The sequence below is a fragment of the Cricetulus griseus genome, chromosome 5 (assembly GCF_003668045.3).
Source record: "Cricetulus griseus strain 17A/GY chromosome 5, alternate assembly CriGri-PICRH-1.0, whole genome shotgun sequence".
Classification (NCBI taxonomy): domain Eukaryota; kingdom Metazoa; phylum Chordata; class Mammalia; order Rodentia; family Cricetidae; genus Cricetulus; species Cricetulus griseus.
Window position 1 is genome coordinate 101,467,054 of NC_048598.1, and position 21,457 is coordinate 101,488,510.

General features: G+C 52.6%; 2 protein-coding genes across 15 annotated transcripts; one reads left to right on the forward strand and one right to left on the reverse strand.

The window, feature by feature from the left end:
* Window positions 1-694: 694 nt before the first annotated feature.
* On the reverse strand, window positions 695-16,860 carry Mob3a (MOB kinase activator 3A). Of its 4 annotated transcripts, XM_027419321.2 has the most exons (6): window positions 16,718-16,826; window positions 11,968-12,078; window positions 11,689-11,775; window positions 7,506-7,994; window positions 4,231-4,433; window positions 695-2,657 (listed from the first exon to the last, which is right to left on the reverse strand). In XM_027419321.2, exons 4-6 carry the CDS (start codon window positions 7,924-7,926, stop codon window positions 2,628-2,630), a joined length of 654 nt encoding a protein of 217 aa, XP_027275122.1. In that variant the 5' UTR covers window positions 7,927-7,994; window positions 11,689-11,775; window positions 11,968-12,078; window positions 16,718-16,826; the 3' UTR covers window positions 695-2,627. The 4 variants fall into 4 exon arrangements, with proteins under 4 accessions (XP_027275122.1, XP_027275121.1, XP_027275123.1 ...); XM_027419320.2 differs by lacking the exon at window positions 11,968-12,078 and having other exon boundaries at window positions 16,718-16,860; XM_027419322.2 differs by lacking the exon at window positions 11,968-12,078 and having other exon boundaries at window positions 11,678-11,775; window positions 16,718-16,860.
* A 580-nt stretch (window positions 16,861-17,440) lies between these two features.
* On the forward strand, window positions 17,441-20,091 carry Izumo4 (IZUMO family member 4). Of its 11 annotated transcripts, XM_027419319.2 has the most exons (10): window positions 17,445-17,732; window positions 17,825-17,905; window positions 17,988-18,059; window positions 18,524-18,550; window positions 18,649-18,724; window positions 18,836-18,883; window positions 18,977-18,991; window positions 19,226-19,243; window positions 19,440-19,454; window positions 19,789-20,091. In XM_027419319.2, exons 1-10 carry the CDS (start codon window positions 17,489-17,491, stop codon window positions 19,874-19,876), a joined length of 684 nt encoding a protein of 227 aa, XP_027275120.1. In that variant the 5' UTR covers window positions 17,445-17,488; the 3' UTR covers window positions 19,877-20,091. The 11 variants fall into 11 exon arrangements, 6 of the variants coding, with proteins under 6 accessions (XP_027275119.1, XP_035301118.1, XP_035301119.1 ...); XR_004770120.1 differs by having other exon boundaries at window positions 17,441-17,732; window positions 18,649-18,883; window positions 19,069-19,243; XR_004770122.1 differs by having other exon boundaries at window positions 17,441-17,732; window positions 18,649-18,883; window positions 19,106-19,243.
* Window positions 20,092-21,457: the final 1,366 nt, after the last annotated feature.

The following is a 21,457-nucleotide window of genomic DNA, read 5'->3' on the forward strand; positions in this document are numbered from 1 at the left end:
CATCTACAACCACAGTCCATACACAGAAAAGGGCTCACATGGCTGTCAAAACTGCTTACTTCTCACAGAAAACAGAGGGGTGGGAGGCCAGGCTGTGGTGCTCTGGAGGCAGAGGCAGGTGGATCTGAGTTCAAGGCCAACATGGTCTACAGCATGCATTCCAGGACAGCCAGGGCTACACAGAGAAACCCTGTCTTGAAAAACCACCCCCGCCACCATAAAAAACCCCAGAGGGATGGAGCACCTGCCTAGAAGCCCCAGTAAGGGGCTGGAAGTGTGGTCAGGGGTGGAGCCCCTACCTAGAATCCCCCATTGAGGGACTGGGGGTGTGTTGTAATCCTCCAGTGAGGAGGCAGGGTATGGTTCCCTGCCTAGAATACCCTAGTGAGGGGCTGGGGGCGTGGCCATGGGTGGACCCCCTCAGTGAGGGGCTGGGGTGTGATGGGTAGAAGAGAACAGACTCCACATATACAGTGGCACACAACATACATCATGCACATTCGTGCAACAATAGGAAAACCTCCATTTCAAAAGAAAAAAAACAAAATTGCAGCTACACATTGTGAATCTGCTCTTTGTGCAGCTTTGCGTTACTTGGGTTCCCTGGGCCCTTTAGATGGAACAGGCCCTTACCAAAGCTTGTCACCAGTCCCTCTTGCAGGGTGGGAGTGGACACAAATGACAACCAGCTGCCCAAAGTGTCAAGATGTCAACTTTATTCTTAGGCTTGTATTGAGGTGGGATGGATGAGGCAATGTGGACCCCTCCCCTGGGCTTCCGAGATTTGGCACAGTGGCTAAGTCTTGCAGGTGGAAGATACATTCAGTCAAGCCTTGAGGGCTGACCCCTGGGTCCTTCCAGGGCTGGAGCACCAGGTGTGGTGGCTTCTGGAAGGACCAGGGGAGTCCCTCAGGATTTGGGTTCAGGCATTGCTATCTCATTAATTGTACTCATTTAGTTCAGTGGTAGCCACCCACATTTGGAAAAATGGCCAAAATTCCCTAGGGTCTTCACAGTGCACAGGTCTCAAGGGAAGGGCTCAGAAGGTCAAGGACTGGAGCTGGGGACAGTCACATCCTGCTATGCCCTCCATGGCATGGTAGAGTGGTGTCCATGGGTGTTTGGTCCCGTGGCCCATAGGGCCTATTCACAAAGCTTTGTTACATAGTAGGTTGCCACCGAAGAAAGGAAGGTCCCTGTTGCCACTCTCTAGGGAACTGCAGATCCCAGCAGGTGTTGGAAACCATGTGAGAATTCATCCCTGGGTTCTGGGTTGAACCAGACACTGTGCCCCAAGAGGGCAGCCAATAGAAACTGGCTAAACTTTTTTCTCTAAAATTCCCAGATGGGCTGGGTGTGGTGGTGCATGTCTTGAATCCCAGCACTGGGGAGGCAGAGGAAAGTAGATCTATAGGAGTCTGAGGCCAGCCTGGTCTACATAATGAATCCCAGGTCAGCCAGGGACTCAAAAAGACAAAGCACATGGACTAGGCGTTGTGCCTAACATCTTTAATCTGAGCACTTGGGATGCAGAGGCAGGAGCTCTCTGTGTCTGAGTCTGGAGTGACAAGTGCCACCACACTTGGCTTTCCCCTGTGTGCTGGGGTCACACTTTTGTCCTCACACTCACGCAGCAAACTCTTTACCCACTGAGCCATCCCTTTATTTGTTTGATTGTTTTCTTTTTGTTTTTTGAGACAGGGTTTCCCTCTGTAGCCCTGGCTGTCCTGGAACTCACTCTGTAGACCAGACTGGCCTCGAACTCGCCAGAGCTCCATCTGCCTCGGCTACCTGTCTCTGCCTCACTCGTGCTGGGATTGAAGGTGTGCATCACCACTGCCCAACTGCCCTTTACAATCCTTTTCTTAAGACAATCTTGTTATGAGACCCTGGCTGGCCTGACTCTCAGGGTGGAGGCCAGAGTGGTCTTGAATTTGCAGCAATCCTCCTGCATCTGCCTCCCAAGAACTGGGATCACAAGCATGCAGCATCTGTACCCTTCTGATCCTGCAAAGACCTCAGAACACTCAGTACTAGGAGCCCTGCCCAGGGGGTGTTAGGGAGGCACATCACCCAGAAGTGCCAGGCAGAGGGAGTAGAAAGCTCTGGCAATGCCCAATGATCAGAAGTGTACCCTGAGGGCAGGGCAGGGCAGGGCAGGGCAGAGGAGGGTATGGCACACTAGGATATCTTTAGAATGGTCACCATACAGAGTATGGCTCTGAATGGAGGAAACCTGGTGCCACCTCGTTCCAGGCTGGAAAGAGGGGGGCAGAGCTGCGGCCACACATACAAAGGCCATGGCTGCAAAGCTGGACAGATATGGAGAAGGGACAATGAATGGCCCCAGGTCCCACCTCCCGCCAGAGGCGGTGGCACAAACACAGTGTGAGCCCGGTGACTAGGAGCACACAGGGTTTCAGAATTCAAGTTCAGACCCCTGGAGACAGGCAAGGGGATAGGTCAGAGTTGAAGGGCTCATAGTCACCAGGAGAGGAAGGAGCCAGAGTCCCTCTGCCCCTCTGATGGTGGCATTCAGGTGTGGTGCTGCTCCTGAGATGCAAGCTTGTACAAAGCTGACATGAACTTCTCAGCTGTCTCCCTGAGCTTGCGGCTGGGTCGGACCCTCAGTGACACATCCGTGAGGTCATCTCCTTCTGTAGAGACCAGGCAGGTGTCAAAGGACAGGCAGCACGTGGGACATACACTGGGGATAGGGGAGCAGAGAGGAAGCAAGGCCTCACACAACCCCAAACATGCAAGAGCTTGGACAGTGTGTGGGGGTGGGGCAGCTCCCTGTGGCAGACAGAGAGCTTGTGCCTCTGATTTGGGGCCATGTGGACATGTGCTGTGATTCAAGCCCACCTGATGCGTGGCAAGCGGGTCATGGACCAATAAATACAGCTTAATAGAAAGGTCGGCAGTGGGGGAGGGGGAGGACAAGACTCTATCTGCAAGCACCAGGAATGTCACTGCAGCCTCAAGAGGTGGAGGCAGGAGGATCGGGGTTCAGGGCCAGCCTAGGCTACATGAACAAACAACTACAAACTACAAAGCCAGACCTGACAACCTGGGGTCCAGCCCCAGGTCCCACATGGTGGAGGCACAGAATGGATGCTCGCACCTTGTCCTGGAACTTTCACATGCATGTCATGGCAGTAAATACATTAGCAAAGAGAAACAAAAACTGTAATACAAATTTTTTAAAAAGCATGAGACTAAAGAGATGGCTCAGCAGTTATGAGCACCGGCTGTTCTTCCAGAGAATCCAAGTTCAGTTCCCAGCAATAATGTGGTAGCTAACAACTGTAACTCCAAGATCTGACACCCTCACACAGACATACAGGAAGGCAAAACACCAATGCACATAAAATAAAAATAAATAAATCATAAAAAGATAAAATATCAGCTGGGCGTTGGTGGCGCATGCCTTTAATCCCAGCACTCGGGAGGCAGAGGCAGGTGGATCTCTGTGAGTTCGAGACCAGCCTGGTCTACAAGAGCTAGTACCAGGATAGCCTCCAAAGCCACAGAGAAACCCTGTCTCGAAAAACAAAAAAAAAAAAAAAAAAAAAAAAAAAAAAAGATAAATATCAAAAACAAAATTGCCAGGTAGTGGTGGCTCACACCTTTAATCTGAGCACTCCGGAGGCAGAGGCAGGTGGATCTCTGTGAGTTCCAGGCCAGCCTGGTCTACAGAGCAAGTTCCAGAACAGCCAGAACTATATAGAGAAAACCTGTCTGGAAAAATCAAAAACCAAACCAAACCAAAATTCATCAATCAATGAATAGCCAGCCCTTGGACTCTAGTAGGCAGGAGCGCAGGCCATCTGTCCTGGGGAGCTACAGGCAGGGGCCTCCCCACCATGGTCTGTTCTCCACCCCACTGTGAGCCACATGAGATGGGATGACCACGTGGCACCCTCCCTGGTGTGGTGAACTAGAAAATCTAGGGTCTTTGGCTCCGGGGAAGGCACCAAGAAGACCTCTGCTGTGGGCACCCACTATGGGGGAGCGGGGTCCTGTCAGTACTAGGCACTGTGGCCCTCTCCACATAGGTAGAGCCTTTAAGTGAGGCCATGACACTCTGTCTCCTTGCCTTGTGTGTGACCCCAACACTAATAACACCCTCTGGCTGGCATTCCATAACAAAGTGCAGCAGAGGCCAGGTGGTGGCCTAGATCCCACCCAGGCAGGAGACATGGGTGACATTCCCCACCCAGCACTCACCAGGGGCTCTAGCTCCTTGGGGTCAATGAGGCTGAACTCGGTGACAAAGTAGTAGAAGTGCTTGTAGCATGTATTCACATGAGCCTCAGAGCCCATCTGAGCAATGCGGTCGAAGTGGTGGATGTACACGTGCACGAATACTCGGAACAGCCGCGACAGGATCTTACGCACTGCCTGCAGAAAGTTCTTGGGGAATGGTGTCCCTGGAGGTAGACAGAGGGACCAGGAAGACCACTCAGGACCAGCTAGCCCAGGGCACCATTCTCCAACCTCAGTCCAGCCAGCCTAGCATGAGATGTGGTCTACCTTGAGCCACAGAGGTGAGAATGGGTAAGGCTCAGAGGTCACACAGCCAATGTCCCTATCCCAGGGATCAGTTTTTTGCCAAGTCAACTGTCAGCTTCCCTGGGGAATTGCTGGTCTATGCCTGGGGAGCCTTCTCTGTGATGGGGGCCCTGGTCCGTTCTGACCACCTTTCCAAAGCCCCAGGAATTCCCTCAGGCCTGGCAGCTGCTTGCCCTGCCACAGCCTTACTCCATGGGGCTCTATACCATCCTGAGGACACCAAACGTACAGCATGTGAGTGTGTGACTTTATGAGTGTCCCAGGACACAGGGTCAGCCAAGCCTGCCATGTCACCAAGTGTCCCCAGGGCCAGCGCTATAGAGCAGGTGGACAGGATAAGCTCTGACTGGTGAAACATGAGCAGTGGGGCAGTACTTAGACCTCCAGGTCTAGGGTCACTAAACAAGGCCCCACCGACAACTATGTCTTGGCTGCCAAAGTTTGGAGCAGATCTCCTGTAGTGGCAGAAGGGAGTCTATGGTGGGGCTTAATTTGAAAACCTTGGGTCTCAGTGTAACCATAGGGTCCTCAGAAGGAGGTGGGAGGGCTGAGAGAAGCTGCCAGCTCTGAGGAGGGAGGGAGAATGGAAGGCCTCTCCACACTGGTGGGGTGTGTGCTTCCTGTAGACAAGGGCGTAGTGTGGCCTTGCTACACTTGGACTATAGGTGACCCAAGGAGGCTGAGTTAGTAACATGTAGTGACATGGGCACTATTTTGTTTGTTTGTTTGGTTTTTCGAGACAGGGTTTCTCTGTGGCTTTGGAGGCTGTCTTAGAACTAGATCTTGTAGACCAGGCTGGCCTCAAACTCACAGAGATCCACTTGTTTCTGCTTCTAGAGTGCTGGGATTCAAGGTGTGCACCACCATACCTGGCTCTGTGGGGCATTCTACTGATTGGACCTTAACCTGAGTTACACTTTTGGGTAGCAGCCCACATACAAGGGCAGGGAAGGAAGAAGCGTTTGCTCTTTGCCTGCTTGCCCTCACTCTTGCTGGCAGGGGCATCTACCCTGCAGCTGAGACATTCCTTCACTGGTGTTAGAGCCCACTTCTTCAGGATCCCAGTGCAGACTGAAGACCAGCAGTTCCCCGGGAATCCTCCAGGACTCCAGCGCTGGATTGGGACTGAGACATCCGCTTCCTGGACTGAGCAACTACTGGATTCTTGGCTTTTCTATCAGAAGACAGCCATTGCTAGACCAGCCAGACCCAGCCTGTGAGCCGTCCTAACAAACTCCCCTTCTAAGTCGATGCAGATTCTCACTCTATCAGTTCTGTCCCCTGGAGAACCTGGTGAGTCACCAGCCCCGGGCCCAGTCTAAACTATACACTTTAAAGTGTGAATAAAAGCCAGACACTCTGGATGGAGGGAGGGGACAGGCTGATCTTTGGGAGTTTGAAGCCAGCCAGCACTACACAGTGAGACCACACCTATAAATAAATAAATAAACCCCAAAACAATTGATAAAACATGAATAAAAAGCCAGGTATGGCAGAGGCAGGCGGATCTCTGTGAGTTTGAGGCCAGCCTGGTCTACAGAGCAAGTTCCAGGACAGCCTCCAAAGCCACAGAGAAACCCTGTCTCGAAGAAAAAAAAAAAAAAAGCCAGTTATGGCACATTTCTGTCATCTCAGCACTTGGGAGTCTGAGACAGGAAGATCAGTAGTTCAAAGCCAGCCTTAGCTACATACTAAGTTCAAGGTCAACTTACGCTCCAGTTTTGTCTAAATAAATAGGGGGCTGGAGAGATGGCTCAGAGGTTAAGAGCACTGACTGCTCTTCCAGAGGTCCTGAGTTCAATTCCCAGGAACCACATGGTGGCTCACAACCATCTGTTATGAGATCTGGTGCCGTCTTCTGGCCTGCAGACATACAGGGAAGCAGGATGTTGTATTCATAATAAATAAAACTTAAAAAAATAATAAGCTGGGCATTGGTGGCCATGCCTTTAATCCCAGCACTTGGGAGGCAGAGGCAGGTGGATCTCTGTGAGTTTGAGGCCAGCCTGGTCTACAAGAGCTAGCTCCAGGACAGCTTCCACAGCCACAGAGAAACCCTGTCTCAATAAACAAAATAAATAAATAAATAAGTCGGAAGGAAGGAAGGAAGGGAGGGAGGGAGGGAGGGAGGGAGGGAGGGAGGGAGGGAGGGAGGGAGGAAGGAAGGAAGAAAATAGGGCCTAGAGAGACGCCTGCCCGGTTGGTAAAACACTGAGGTCTTAAGCATGAGGGCCTGAGTGGGGTCCCCCAAGGATGTGCATGACAATGTAGGGTGTGGTAACAGGAGCCTGCAGCCTTAGACTGGAAGTTGCCCTACAGCTGTCTCTTCCAGTTTAACTGGCAAATGTCAGGCCTGTGAGAGACCTGTTTCCAAGGAAGTAGATTGTTTCTCTGATGACACTGGAGGGTTCCTCCGGCTTCCAAAAGGACATGTACCCAAGCATCTACATGTACCTAGAAATGCATGAACATGCACACACACTCATGGGAAATCATCATGCAGTATAGTTGTTTTTTTTGTTTTGTTTTTTGTTTTTTTGTTTTTTCGAGACAGGGTTTCTCTGTGTAGCTTTGAAACCTATCCTGGCACTCGCTCTGGAGACCATGCTGGCCTCAAACTTGCCTGCCTCTTTCTCCTGAGTGCTGGGATTAAAGGTGTGTGCCACCAATGCCCGGCCTGCAGAATAGTTGTTGAGGTGCACGCCTTTAATCCCAGCACTCAGCAGGCAGAGACAGGCAGATCTCTGTGAGTCCAGTTCCAGGCAATCGAACACCTTTGCTAACCTCCACAGGCTCCTGTTCAGTGTGTGGCACACATACTCACACACACAAACCACGAAGCCAGCTGAGCCCATCGGGGCAGACACAGGGCCCTGGCTTGGCTGGGTCCTTCATGAGTGTGAGCAGACAGGGGTACAGCCCTGACTCACCAACATTGGTTGGGAAGATGTCCTCATTGTTGATCTGCATCTCAATCCAGTCCATGAGCAGGTCCATGTAGCGGGGCGCAGACACTGCGGTGGGCTTCCGGTAGCGCTGCTCATCCTGCCAGCGGTACTCATACTTGGGGCCCCCGGACATGACTGGGCACGACTTCTCGGTGCAGCCGTCACTGATGGTGCCATAGATGAGGTTGACTCGGTTGAAGAAGTCCACCACATGCACCGCCACCCAGTCGTTGAGGTCCTCACCTGGTGGCAGCTGCACAGCCAGCCGAAGGTCCAGCCCAGCGTTCAAAGACGCCTGTGCACGCTTGTGGAGCTCGAAGCGTTGCGTGCCAGGCTCAAACTTGCGCTTGGGTCGGAACGTTTTGTCCTTGTTGAACACTTGCTTCAGGAATGGGTTTGACATCTTGGTGGTACTTGTGTCTCAGGACGAGGAGCAGAGACTACGGTTGGAAGGTGTGGTCACCCAGAGGCCTGAAACAGGAGAGGATGGCATTAGGGCTGGGCACTCACACAGGCCTGCCAGTCCAGCACTCAGGAGGCCAGGCAGGGACATCCCAACTTTACAGCAGTCTGGGCCACACAGAATAACTGTTCTCAATAAATATAGCCAGGAGGCCAGGCGTAGCACACACTTATAATCCAAGTACCCAGGAGGCTGAGGCAGGAGGATTGCCCCAAGTTCCAGACCAGCCTGGTGTACAGGGTGAGGACTTAGGACCTGTGCAAGCAAAGAGACTTTTCTGAAATATCTACTTTAGAAACAAAGACTGGGCTGGGCTTGCAGAGTTCGGCAGGAAACAGCTTTACCAAAAGTGGCAGGTTCCTTGGGGACAAATGGTCACATGACACTAAATGATGACCTCAGAGGCACCTGTGCTCTCCCCTGATCCAGGCCACACACTGCTCTGACTTTCCTTCAGGAACTGTGAGAGAGTGCATGGAGGTGACAGAGACAGGTGGAGTGGCCTCTGTGTGGAGACATCAGGTCCCCAGGACCCTGGGATGTGACTTCTGAAGGTTCTGTATAGATGTGAGGAAATAACCCCAACATAAAGTCAACCATGATTAGCTGAGCAGTCAATAACCAAATCTTTTCTTCCATGTGTCGGGAGAGAACGTAGGACTTCACACAAGTCACGAGACCTTGTTCCCAGCCTGCTCCAGGGATGGCCCACTGGACCTTGCTGCCTGAGATTGGCCAGGCCATATGGGAGTGATAACATGAGTTGCACTTTGGGGTGTGGCCATGAAATGAAACAAGGGAGCTTGGGAACTAGAGAAACAGCTGCAGACAAAAGGGGAAGTTGTGGGCTTGGGGAGTGGCATGTGGTGTGGGCCAGCCCCACCCAGGACAGGCAGCCCCAGCTCACTCACAGTAAATAACTTGTGTGCTTATTTTGGAGATAGGGTCTCATGTAGCCCAGGCTGGCCTCCCACTCACTAAGTAGCAGAGTCTTCTGCCTCCACTTCCTGAGTGCTGGCGTGCCAGGCACCACGCCGTATAATTAAACACTCACAACATTCATCAATCTTCAGTACTTTTTCTTCTCTCTTATGTAGCTTGTAACCACCATGTTGGACCTGCAGCCCTTCCTCAAGCAGACTGCACAGAACTGAAGTCACACCCACACACAGAGCTATGACACCCACGGCTACATAGCACAACTGTCAAAAGCCCAAAGGGACAAACAGCCAGGGCCCACTCACTGGAGGATTACTGAGCCATGCACAGGAGGAGGGTTCTGACAGTTCCCTAAGTGTGGTGGCACTGGACAAAAAGGGACTCCATGACAGGAAATGTCCTCATTAGGCCAATTTAGAGACAGGAATGGACTGTGGGGGCTGGGAAAGGGACATCATAGTTCACAGGATGATAGAATGTTCTGGAATTAGAGGTGATGACTGTATAATTTAGCTTGTATTTAATCCTGCCTTCTATGTCATGGGGCACAGGGATTAGGATGTCGACAAAACTGTACCCAACCACTCAGAGTGCTCTGGACACTGGAAAGGAAGAAGTAAAGATTAGTTCCCTGGGGCTCATGCTGTGTCAACTCCACCATTCAGAATCTGACTTTATAGGCAATACGGCTATGGAAAAATCAAGAAAACAAAAGGATATAAACCAGAGTAGTGGTTCATGCCCATGATCCCAGCACATAGGAGGTGGAGGCAGGAGAATCAGGAATTCAAGGTCTCTTCAGCTACATACCTAGTTCCAGGCCAGCCTGAGCTACATGAGACTCTGAGACAAAAATAAAACAACGGCTTCCCATGGTGCATACACCTTAGACCTCAGCATTCTGGGACAGAGGCAGGTGGAGGTGGATCTCTGTGAGTTCAAAACCAGCCTGGTCTACATAATGAATTTTAGGCCAGCCAAGGCTACATAGAAAATTTGGGGCCAGCCTGGTCTATATAGACTACCTCAAAATAAAAACAAAGTAGAGGTTGACAATTTATCCAACAATGAGCCTATGTGAGCGTCATCAGAGTCACCAGTCAAGGCTGTGGTACCCTGGAGGCAGGAGTCTGTGGACACTAGATGGGCCCAAACTTCCCCATAGCATCTGTCTCCCATGTCCCCACCCCACCTTTGTGTCTGCACTTGCTGGTTCACACCTGACTAGGCAGCCTGTACCTCACAGTACTTCTGAGGAAATGCCACACACAGTTCACACAGTTCCCCTGAGGCTCTCCTCCATAGCGGCCACTGGGTCAGTACTTCTCTGTGGGGTATCATGGCATATGCAGGGTAGAGGAAGTATCCTTGGTACCTTACCCACTGCACACTGGGTGCGACCCAGCTTGGGACAGCCACTCATCTCCCCTCTCCCACCACGACCCAGGGGTTCCTGGAGGTTGTATGGCAGCAATCCCCTGCTCCATGGACCTTCCAGGTGGGAAGCTGGCTTGTTCAGCACCACATAGCCTATGGGAGGAGCTATGGTGGGACAGTGACAGTGGATTGTGTGGCTGAGGTGTCAGAGGTCTCAAGTGTGTACATACACAGGCCTCCTATGTCTTCCCAGCTCTGCCCCTCCTCACCTTAGACAGGTAGACCAGCCTGGGTCTCAGGGTGTGGTCTCAGAGTCACCAGTTCTTCAGCTTTGGAAAAGGGCCTTGTGTAACCCAGGTTGGCCTTGAGCTCCTGATCATTTTGCCTCTACCTTCCCAGGGAAGAGCCTCAGTGCCCCAGCCTCCCCACTGCAGCCAGGAAGACGGGCGTGCCCACATCCCTCCACCGCGCCTGTTATCTGCCCAGTACCTCCCATAGGCTGCCTGCCCACAATCATACAGTCTGACATCTAAATGCTAGCTAGACAAGCTCAGTTTACCAGAGCTGGTAGGTACAGTGGCTGCCGCTGGGACAGGGATGGTTCTCTTGAGCAGGTCCCCTAGGTCCTGCCTCACTCAGGTTGTGCTGAGGGGAGCTGGGCCAGTCACCTAATGGTGGCTATCTATCTGTCTGCTTCAGGGTTTTCCTGGGGACAATTCTGGGGCTTCCTTCTAATGCTGTCACCAAGCTGGGGCAAGCAGGAGCTGGGGCCACCATGGGGAGGCATGAAGGGTCCTCTTGGGCCTCCCCACTCTGTCTGCCTCTGTGTATAACACCAGCTCTGGGTTTGGCCTAAAGGGACTTTCAGAAGGTCTGTTTGCCTCAAAGGGGACAATCCCTCCAGAGGCCTAGAACAATAGGGTTCCAGAAGAGTCTCTCATTTGTCTGGTTCTTAGGTTTTATTCTGAAACATGATCATTAAGTTTCCTGGGCTGGCTCTGAACTCACGGAGTAGCTCAGGATGACCCTTAAGTCTCCATCCTGCTTCAGTCTCCCACTGCCTAGGGTGATGCCATCATGCTAGCCTGCTGTGGCTCTTTTTCTACAACATTTTCTGTGTGTCTATTGCACTCCCACAAGATTGTTCTAGAAACTGAAATGACAGAAGGCCTTGCCTAGTCCCCTGTAACATGTCTGTGTCCTCTTAAAAAGCAGGATTTTTTTTTTTTTTAAGGGTGAAGCAAATATTTTCTAGAGAATCTGGGGATCAATAGAGTGTCAAAATCAACTGCTTTCTATCAGAGACAAACTTTCTCCTGCACAGACCTAGGCTGGCCCCAGCCTATCACCCTCCTCCCCGCATGGCCCCAGTCACCGGCTAGTCACCTCCTCTCTGGTTCTGTTAGTGGACTTCCAACAGCTGTTCAGAACTGGATGCCAACACCTCTAGGACCTCTTCTCCAGGATGTCCCACTGATGAACAAGACATGACAGACACTCAGAACATTCTAGAAGGACACAAGGTAGATAAGGCTGCTCTCCTACCCCAGCACCCACAGGCTTCTCTTCCTCCCTTTCTGAAAGCAAGAAAACAGAGCACTACACAACACAGCTCTGACCCCTCCCAGGCCAGGGCACAGGGCTCAGGAGCCCAGGGTCACCCACTTCCTTCCGGAGGTTTCCACATCCTGCTACTGCCTTGGGGACAGGGCCTGAGCTGGTCCATGTGCTTGCTTAGTGTGCAGGGCTGGCCTCTGGCAGGGCAGGGTCCAGAAGCTGAGAACAAAGCAGTGTCTCAAGGTCACCTCCACACGGAAGGGGTCATTTTGGGGCTAGGCGTGCGGCTTGGTGGGCAGTGCCTGAGTCTTGGGGTTCATAGCAAACACCCCAACAAAGACAAAGCAAAATGGAAGCGAGGTCTCTGCACAGTGCCTTGTGTTTTGATCCTGCCCACCGTGACACTATTTCCAAACCCTGTTGTGATGGGACCACACAGAGCCAGAGGGCTGACAGCAGAGCACAGGCCCTCATGACTGCCTGGACATCCCTCCAGTCCCCAAACAAGTTTTTCATTCTTTTTCTTCTCCCTTTTTTAAAATTCAAGGTTTCATGTAACCCAGGCTGAACTAGGCTCACTGTATAGCCAAAGGTGACCTGAAACTCCTGATGCTAGGAAATGGGGGAGCTGGGGATGGAGCCCATGAAGGGAGGCTGGTCCTCTCCACCAGGTCAGCCCATACTCCCTTCTTTCAGACAGTCTTGGTGTACAGCACAAGTTGCTTTAAAACTCCTGCCCAACATCCTGATTCAGAACTCTTCAATTTTAGTTTTTGGGTGCTGTACCTGACACATGCTGGGGCTCTAGGGGGAGACCTCTATCAAATGGCCATTTCCAGCAGGGCAGCAGGCACAGGCCTGTTTTACAACAGATGAGAAACTAGGGTCAACTCTCTTTATTTTATTATTATTATTATTATTGGTTTTTTTTTTTTTTTTTGAGACAGGGTTTCTCTGTGGCTTTGGAGGTTGTCCTGGAACTAGCTCTTGTAGTGCAGGCTGGTCTCGAACTCACAGAGATCCACCTGCCCCTGCCTCCTGAGTGCTGGGATTAAAGGCGTGGCCACCAATGCCTGGCTAACTCTCTTTATTTTTGAGATGACAACTCAAAGTGTAGCCCAGGCTAGACTAGAGCTTCTTATCTTCCACAATATTTATTTGGGATTGTTTATAATGGTGTACATTCTGGTTTTCTTATCTAAATACAGAAAGGAAAAAAGTATCTTCAAATAACCAAAAGGTAAAACCGGGCTGGGGACTCAGTTTAGGAGGTGAGCCCCACCCCCTAGAATCCTCCAGTGAGGGGCTGGGGGCGTGGTCAGGAGTAAGGGCTTAACTGGCAAGTATTCATGGGCTCCATAGCCCAGCCCCACTAAGTTTAAGAAGAGGGAAAGGAGGAGGAGTCAGCTGTACAATAACCCTCAGCAAAGGGAAGTGCATCCTCTGCAGGACTCCATTGCACAGGACCCTCCTGCATCAACAGGTTTTGCCCTTTCTGGTGAAGAGATTTGAAGATGGGCATTCTGGGAAAGCCAGATTTAGTCTCAACTGCTGGGGATTCCTGGGAACTTCTCTCAGTGAAAGGCCACTTTCCGAGTTGAGGGGATTTCCACAGCATGGGACACTGGCTGCAGAGATTACCCACAGGGACTTTTAGAGTATGGGGGTCATGTAGGACTTCTACATGTGAGCTGGGCCATCCCACCTGCTGAAAAATCAAAAGGTCACAAGTTGAGGATCTGACTTCGCACTCAGTCTCGTGTAGCCCAGGCTGAGGCTGATCTTCCAACCTTCATCTCTAGTGCTAGGCTGACAGGGTTGCCCCACCATGCCTGGCTTTTGAAGTGGCAATTTGCAAGCTTCCTGAGAGATGAATAACAGGGTGTCTTGGGTTTCAACATGGAACCAGGGAGAAAAAAGTAAAGCAGGGGCCAGTGAGCTGGCTCTGTGGGTGAAGGCACTTGCCTGACTGAGTTCCACAGGAAGCCACATAGTAGGAGAGGACAGACTCCCCCTCCTTCTATCCTCCTTCCACACAAAATAAATAAATAATTAGGTAAATAAATACAAAAGATCCCTCACCATTGCTGGACTGGAGTGAGGCATGATTAAACTGAGTGCCACAGACCCCAGCGCTGGGAGGTCCCAGACAGGGCTGACTGGGGACCAGGCTCCCCCAGGGAGGGGTCACAAAAGGCAGCCTCTGACACCCAGAATGATCCCCTAAGGACAGCTGCAGACCTGGTCATAAAGAGGTCACCTTGGAACTGAGCCCAAGTCACACTCTGTCAGCTGTGTCATGACCCTAAAACTCTGTTGCAAAGGCAACACTTGGGAAACTGAGGCAGGAGGATTGGGCCATAGAGTGAGTTCATGGCCAGTCACAGTAATTTAGGAAGAGGCTCTCCAATCACAGAGAACTTCATATGCAGCTTTTGTTCCAACTACTCAGGAGGTTGAGGCAGGATGATCCCTTGGGCTGAGAGCTCTGGGCCAAGTCAAACACAGCAAGATGCTGTCTCTTTTAAAATAATAATTACATGTGGGTGTTAGTGGCACACACTTTATTCCCAGCATTTGGCAGGCAGAGGCAGGCCCATCTCTGTGAGATCAAAGCCAACCTGGACTACCTATTGAGTTCCAGAACAGCCAGAGTTACACAAGGAAACCCTGTCTCAACCCACCTCCCAAATCAAATTTTCTGGTTGCCTCATAAAAGAGAGAAATAAAAGAGCAAAAGAGATGAAGTGAGCTGGGTGGGTGGTGCATACCTTTAATCCCAGCACTCGGGAGGCACAGGTAGGCGGATCTCTGTGAGTTTGAGGCCAGCCTGATCTACAGAGAAAGTTCCAAGACAGCCTCCAAAGTTACAGAGAAACCCTGTCTCAAAAAAAAAAAAAAAAAAAAAAAAAAAAAAGGAAAGAGATGATGTGAACAATAACATTCAGATGTTCTGATTTACAATGGGATTCTGCTCCAACAAACCCGTTATATGTTGGACATATCCACGGTTGCCTTTCTTGGGAGATTAAGGCAGGAGAATTGTTGAGTCTGACACAGGCCTAGGCTACCGAGGGAATGACAAGCCATCTGAAGTGTGTACACAACAAGATTGTGTCTCAACACAAATAAAATTTAACGATTAAAAAAGCTCCATGCGCTTGCAGAGGGCCCCCAGCCCCTCACTGGGGAATTCTAGACAGGGCTCCACCCCGACCATGCCCCAATTTTTCAAGACAGGGTTTCTCTGTGTAGCCCTGGCTGTCCTGGAACTAACTCTGTAGACCAGACTGGCCTCCAACTTACCGATCTGCCTGCCTTGCCTCCTGAGTGCTGGGATTAAAGCGTGTACCCCCACCCTGGCTCCTTTTGCTCTTTTTGAAATGAGGTTTCACTAAATTGCCCAGGCTGTCCTTGAACTTAAATGGAATTGTTGTGGATCAAAGTGGAGAAAGGGCAGACATCAAGGAGCCCAGGGGTGGAACTCTCACACCTTGTCACCACTCTATAATCAGACTTGGTCAATGAGTTCTAATAAAGTGCCCAGGACAGGACAGGTCAGGTTAAAAACCTGGCTTCCAAAAGTTCCCAGAGCTGTGTCTCTAAGCTTTTCTGCTCCTGCCATTACCAATAGTTAAATCTGGCCAGGTGGAGGTGGCACACACCTTTAAACCCCAGCACTCGGAGGCAGAGGCAGGCAGATCTGAGTTCGGGGACAGCCTGGTCTACAGCGTGAGTTCTAGGACAGCCAGGGCTACACAAAGAAACCCTGTCTTGAAAAAACAAAAAGAGAGAGAAGGTTAAGTCTGTGGTCTCTTTTGCATCCTGCTGTCCCCAGTAATCATGTCTCTGAAGTTCCCTCACTTTCAAAACTATCCATGGGTTCCTCCATGTTGAAGGAAGCATGGACCTAAGTAAGAGGAGAGTCCTTACTGTCCCTGGGTTGCATCTGGGTCTCCAGCCTTCAGGGATGCCTAGGAACAGGGCTACTAGGAGCCTCTAAGAGTTTATGATCTCCTGGAAGGAGTCTGACTGAGTAGGGAAGGCACTGTCCCCCTTATCCTCTCTCTGTTCACCCTTGAGCCCCCCACTATGTATAATGGTAGCAAATCAGGTATCAAAAAATACAAGCATACAGGTGGGCTCTGAAACATGTAAAAAGGACCTATGTCACATCTCACACCAACCCTTTGCTTTGAATGTAGGTCTAGGGAAGGAGGACAGAAGAGAAAGGAAATGGTATTGGCGCACGTCTTTAATCCCAGTATTCAGGAGGCAGAGGCAGGCTTATATCTGTGAGTTAGTTCCAGGGTAGCATGGACTGAACAGTGAGACAATGTCTCAAGAAAAGGAGAGAGAGAGAGAAAAAAAGGGGAAACTGCCACCGAAGTTAACTTCCTGTGATCTGTTCTTGAATCTCCCTCGTCCACCCTTTTCAATGGCTTTTTTTTTTTTTTTTTTTTTGGAAGGGGGTGTTGGTGAAGGGATGGTAGTGGGAATGGAACCTAGGGCTTTATAGACAAGGCAAACGCTTCACCACTGAGCAAGAGGCCCAGACCTTCAATAAATTTTTAGTCAGAAATGTGATCGTTTCAAAGAAATGAATCAGGCCGGAGGTGAGGAGGATCCGATTCGGCAGCTGAAGGCTAGCCTGTTACCTGAGACCTCGAATATTAAAAATGGGGTTGTGACCCATGGTGCTCCCTTTCCCCATTCTGGCAACCTGAGGATCCTCCTTTTGACAGGCAGGTCCCCACCTCCCACTTTGGGCCCCCGCTGAGTCACGGCTTCTGTCGCTGGACACTATCATCCTGAGGGATAGGGTCCCGCCACCCGACTGCGCCCTCCAAGGACCCACCTGGCCGCCTCAGGACCGCCTCGGTCTGGAGCCGACTCCCGCCTGGCTGAGCCTCGAACCGCGCCCGCAGACGGGCACGCCCGCGGAGGGACACGCCGCACGCCCCGCCCCGGCCCGGCCCGGCCCGGCCCGGCCCCCGCGCCCGGCCGCGCCTTAAAGGGAACGGGTCCCGGATGGAGGCGTGGCTGCGGAGCTCCCGAGGATCCGCGTATGAAAGGCGGGCACTCAGGGCCCTAGAGACTAATTCAGGCGCTTCTCATTGGCTGGTGTCCTGCGGTTGAGGGGCGGGGCCGACTGTCAACTCGCGCTCGGGAACTGGCGCCAGCTCTTGGCGCATGCGTAAAGTGCCTTCGGTGAGGCGGGGCCAATATGGGTGTGGAACCTGGAGGCGGACTGGCATTACCGGTGGCCAATTGTCACAGGGGAGGGTCTGCCCTAGGGCGGAGCCAGGCTTGGGACCCGAGTCTAGCCGAGACGGCACAGGCAGGGGACGGTGCCATCCGTAAGGCGGAACCAGGCCTGGGACAGAAAGTCTAATTGGCACGGGGCCAGGCAGGGGCGGAACCACCCGCCGGACACGCCCAGGGATGTGGGCGGAGCCATATCTGGCGCGGGGTGGGGCCAGAGCTGGAGGCAAGGCCGGGCCGGGGGCGGGGATGGCGCGGCCCGGGTACAGGGCGCGCGCTGTTGGTTGGTGCGGCGTGACGGGGCGTGGCACGGGCGGCGCCGTTGGTTGGAGCGCGGCTGGAGGGCGCGGCGCTGGCGGCGCTGATGGATGAGCACGGCCGGCCGGGCCAGGCTATGGCGTTGCTGCTGTGCTTGGGCATGACAGCGGCGCTGGCCCGGGGCTGCCTGCACTGCGACCCCAATTTCTTACCGAAGTTCTCCTTCTACCGCCACCACGTGAACCTCAAGTCCTGGTGGGTGGGTGACATCCCCGTGTCGGGAGTGCTGCTCACCGAGTGGAGCCAGAACACGATGAAGGAGCTACACCTGGCCATCCCCGCCGAGATCAGTGAGCGGCGGAGCCCATCCCAGGGTCAGGAGAAGAGCAACAGGGACCCCGGTCAGGGCAGCTCATCTGCTTCCTCTCCCTCCCGCCCTCAGCCCGGGAGAAGCTGGAGCAAGTGGCAGGAGCAGTGTACCAGAGGATGGACCAGCTGTACCAGGGGAAGATGTACTTTCCAGGTAAAGAAGGGAAGCTGAGGCAGGGCCCGTGCGGGCCGCCAGGCACCTGAATTTGACCACTCTTATGTGACTCCCACATCAGGGTATTTCCCCAATGAGCTGCGGGCCATCTTCCGGGAGCAAGTGCGCCTCCTCCAGAACGCCATCATAGAGAGTGAGCAGTGGGCTCTGCCAAGGGGACTGTGCCCGTGGCCACAGGCACTTCAGGGCTGGAGGGCGCTGTAAACGGTTCAGGAGGGAGTGGCTCGTCAGGAGGCCCTTTTGCATGAGTAGTCACCAGCACACCCACCACCCCCTCACAACTGTCATACTTGTCTCCTGGTGGCACCGGGAGCATTGTAACCACCCTTCCTCTAGGTTAGCTCCATCTTGCACTGGGGGCCTCCTAGAGGACCCCTTCCCACTTCCATGAAACACATGTGGCACATGCCTGTAATCAGCCTGTAATCTGGAATGAGGAAATGAGGCAAAGGATTGCCACAAGTTCCAGGTCAGCTTGGGGTACCTTCTCCATGCCAGACTCCTGGGCTACAGAAACAGAAGTGGGGCTGAGGGACAGGTCTTGAGCTCTGGGCCTTGTCAGAAGGCACTGTCTTGTTGTGTCCCCTTCACCCCCAGGCCGCATCGACTGTCAGCGTCACTGTGGTAAGTGAACCACGGTCCAGGCCAAGGGCCGCAGTGGCAGGGACCCAGGTTGGGGGGCCCAGGGGAGCCTGTGGCTGGCTGTCTCCTGTGTGTTGCAGGTATCTTCCAGTACCAGACCATCTCCTGCATCAACTGCACAGACTCGCATGTGGTCTGCTTTGGCTACTACTGCAAGTATGGCTTAGCCACCTGTTCCACTGCCCATGGGGTCCCAGGATCACCACCTGGGCATCGAGGGGACCTGGGCTTTGGGGATACCCCATCAGCAAGCCCTGTGTTCCCCAGGTCATCGGCACAGTGGGAATCAGCTGTACAGGGCCTTCTGAGTTACATGTGAGCTGGGGCTTATTGGGCACCAGGACTCAGAGAGGGGGACACAGAGTGAGGCCACTTGGTCCCCTGACTCCAAACAAATTGTCATTGTAGAAATACCTGGCACAAGTAAGTTCCTGCTCCAATCCATCTCCAGTTTTATCTGAGACAGTGTGTGTGTGTACCTTATGGTGAGGTATCTGAAGCTTACAGAGGCCCAGGAGGACCTCATCCCCACCCCAGGCTCTCCAAGCTCAGTGGAAGGGGGCACACCATCCTGGCTGAAGGGTCTTCATGAAGCCTAGGGCTACCCTGAGTTGTGGCAGATCTGGAGGGTCTAATTGGTGCCTCATTCTATTTCAGACAGGATATAGGCTCGAGGTAAGAGGCCTTCCATAGGGGAGGACTAGGAGTTGGGGTGCGGGGGGTGAGGTCTTTGGGTCAGTGAAAGTGGGAGGGCATGCTGGGCAGGGCTGTGTGCCTGCGGGAACACTAGACATCTGTAATCACACCCCCGTATGGCCACTGCGTGAACCGTGCTGTCCTCCTCCTCTGTGGCCTGACTTTGGATGTGCAGAACCACCCCAGCCTTGTGAGTGACCTGGGGAACAATGCTATGAAGCAGCAGCAGGTGGCCGGGGGTGGTGTTGGTACAGAACTCCAAAGCCAAGCAGCCTCTTTGCCACAGAGCCCCCATGCTCTATTAAGGCCTTCCGTTGTGGGTGTTGGGGAGGGTGGATGGCCCCACCTGGCACTTGAGAACAAGCAGGGATACCTGTAATCCCAGCCTTCTAGGAGGCTTCTGAGGCATGAGGGTCAGCCCGGGCTAGATTAATGGGTCATGGAAGGCAGCCTGGAAAGGGGGGCAGGAGGGCATGAGCAGACAAATGGGCTTAGGGCACTTCTGCCCTCCTCCTCCCCCAAAGTCTTTCACCGAGAATAAGGTGTCTGGAACCGCAGCACCTGGCTAACCTGACCTTGGAAAGCGCCTCTGAGTGTCTGACCCAGCACTGACAGCGGCTGCTCGCCCCCAGCCTCGGTGGGGGCCAGGACTCAACTGCACTGTTGTAGCCTGTTCCTCTGGAAGAGACTAGCCATTGCCTGCCTCGGGTCATCCCATGCCAGGCTGGGCCGGGGCAGGGAGATGGGCTTGTGTATAAATATCGGGGCCCCCAGGCAGGACCCCCCAGAGATACTTTTGATTAAAGTGCCCTGATATTTCTCATGAAGAACAATTCTTTTCTGCCACATCGACTGGGTATTTGATGTATTTGGGCTTCTGAACATGTGTGGGTCTGGAGGAGTCCCAATCTCCTATCAATGGAGGAAGGGACCAAACAGCCTGGCTGGCACCTGCAGCATCTTACTCAGCATCTTACTCCAGAGTCTCTTGACTTTATCCCATGTATTCCAGTATGGGCTAGAGCATACCATGTAGCAGAAGCCCTTGAACTCTTCCTGCCTCCATTTCTTTAGCACTAGGATGAGAAGTGTGACTACTTGGCTTGTGGTGGTTAACAGTGGAACTCAGGATCTTCCTGCACTGAGCCCAGCCACCCCCCACCCCCAGCTCTTTGAGACAAGGTCTCAGCCTATAATCTAGGCTGAGCTTGACCTCTTACCTCAGGCTCAAGGTGGATGCTGCAGTGGGGTGAAAGTTGGGCCAAGTTAGTGTGTTTAGGGTTTCATCATGGAAGGCCCAGTCAGGAGACAGGTGGGCCACACCACAGAGTACCTGGCAGCAGGTGACCAGAGCCAGTCTAACATCTGGATTGGGAGGTGACTGACACAGGAGACCCAGGTTGTGGTGTCCTCTACCCCTACTGACAGGGGCACATGCCTCCACATATGTCCCTTAAGATTTTGCTCATAGAAGCAACTGCAGATAAGGTGGATGCATCTTTCTTTTTCTTTCTCTTTTTTGTTTTTTCGAGACAGGGTTTCTCTCTGTAGCTTTGGAGGCTACAGGGAGATCCACCTGCCTCTGCCTCCCAAGTACTGGGATTAAAGGTGTGAGCCACTAACACCTGGCACATTTCTTTCTCTTCCTTCCTTCCTCTTTTTTTTGGTTTTCTCAGACAGGTTCTCTCTTTAGCTCACAGAGATCTTCCTGCCTCTGCCTCCTGAGTGCTGGGATTAAAGGAGTACACCACCACTTTTGTGTCCAAGGGTGGATGCCTTTTATAAGAACTATACAAAAAGTCCCTCGGACTGGGACACTGGGTGTTGTGTTGGGAGGTCAAGCTACACTCTGCAGCCAGTCACCACTACAAGCAATGGTTTCTTTATATACACTGTTAGGGACTGCTGACAGCATTACCTCTCTGGGTTCTGGGAAGGGCTGGCAAGATGCTCAGAGAGTGGGAGAGGGTACTATGTTATATTGAGAGACAAGATTGCCTCAGAGCAGCATTTTGGAATTTAAGTTGCAGTTGGCAGGGCTCAGAGTCTGCTGGCTGACAAAGGTATGACTTCTTCCCTTGTCTCCACACAAGATGGCAGTGAGCAGTTGAGCTGCAGCAAGTGCAGTTTCCCCTCAGCCTCATGAACAGTAAGAAGGGGCCTTTTGCCTTTGCGAATGGAGAAGTGGATCGA

What these genes read in the sequence shown, in the direction of transcription:
- Mob3a (XM_027419320.2), bottom strand. Translation starts at nt 7,926, where the DNA reads ATGTCAAACCCATTCCTGAAGCAAGTGTTCAACAAGGACAAAACGTTC. An exon ending in CATCTTCCCAACCAATGTTG is followed by an intron (nt 4,434 to 7,505) that starts GTGAGTCAGGGC and finishes GTCTACCTCCAG; the next exon opens with GGACACCATTCCCCAAGAAC. An exon ending in CCAAGGAGCTAGAGCCCCTG is followed by an intron (nt 2,658 to 4,230) that starts GTGAGTGCTGGG and finishes TGGTCTCTACAG; the next exon opens with AAGGAGATGACCTCACGGAT.
- Izumo4 (XM_027419318.2), top strand. Translation starts at nt 17,489, where the DNA reads ATGGATGAGCACGGCCGGCCGGGCCAGGCTATGGCGTTGCTGCTGTGC. An exon ending in GGGGAAGATGTACTTTCCAG is followed by an intron (nt 17,906 to 17,987) that starts GTAAAGAAGGGA and finishes CTCCCACATCAG; the next exon opens with GGTATTTCCCCAATGAGCTG. An exon ending in CCAGAACGCCATCATAGAGA is followed by an intron (nt 18,060 to 18,523) that starts GTGAGCAGTGGG and finishes CTTCACCCCCAG; the next exon opens with GCCGCATCGACTGTCAGCGT.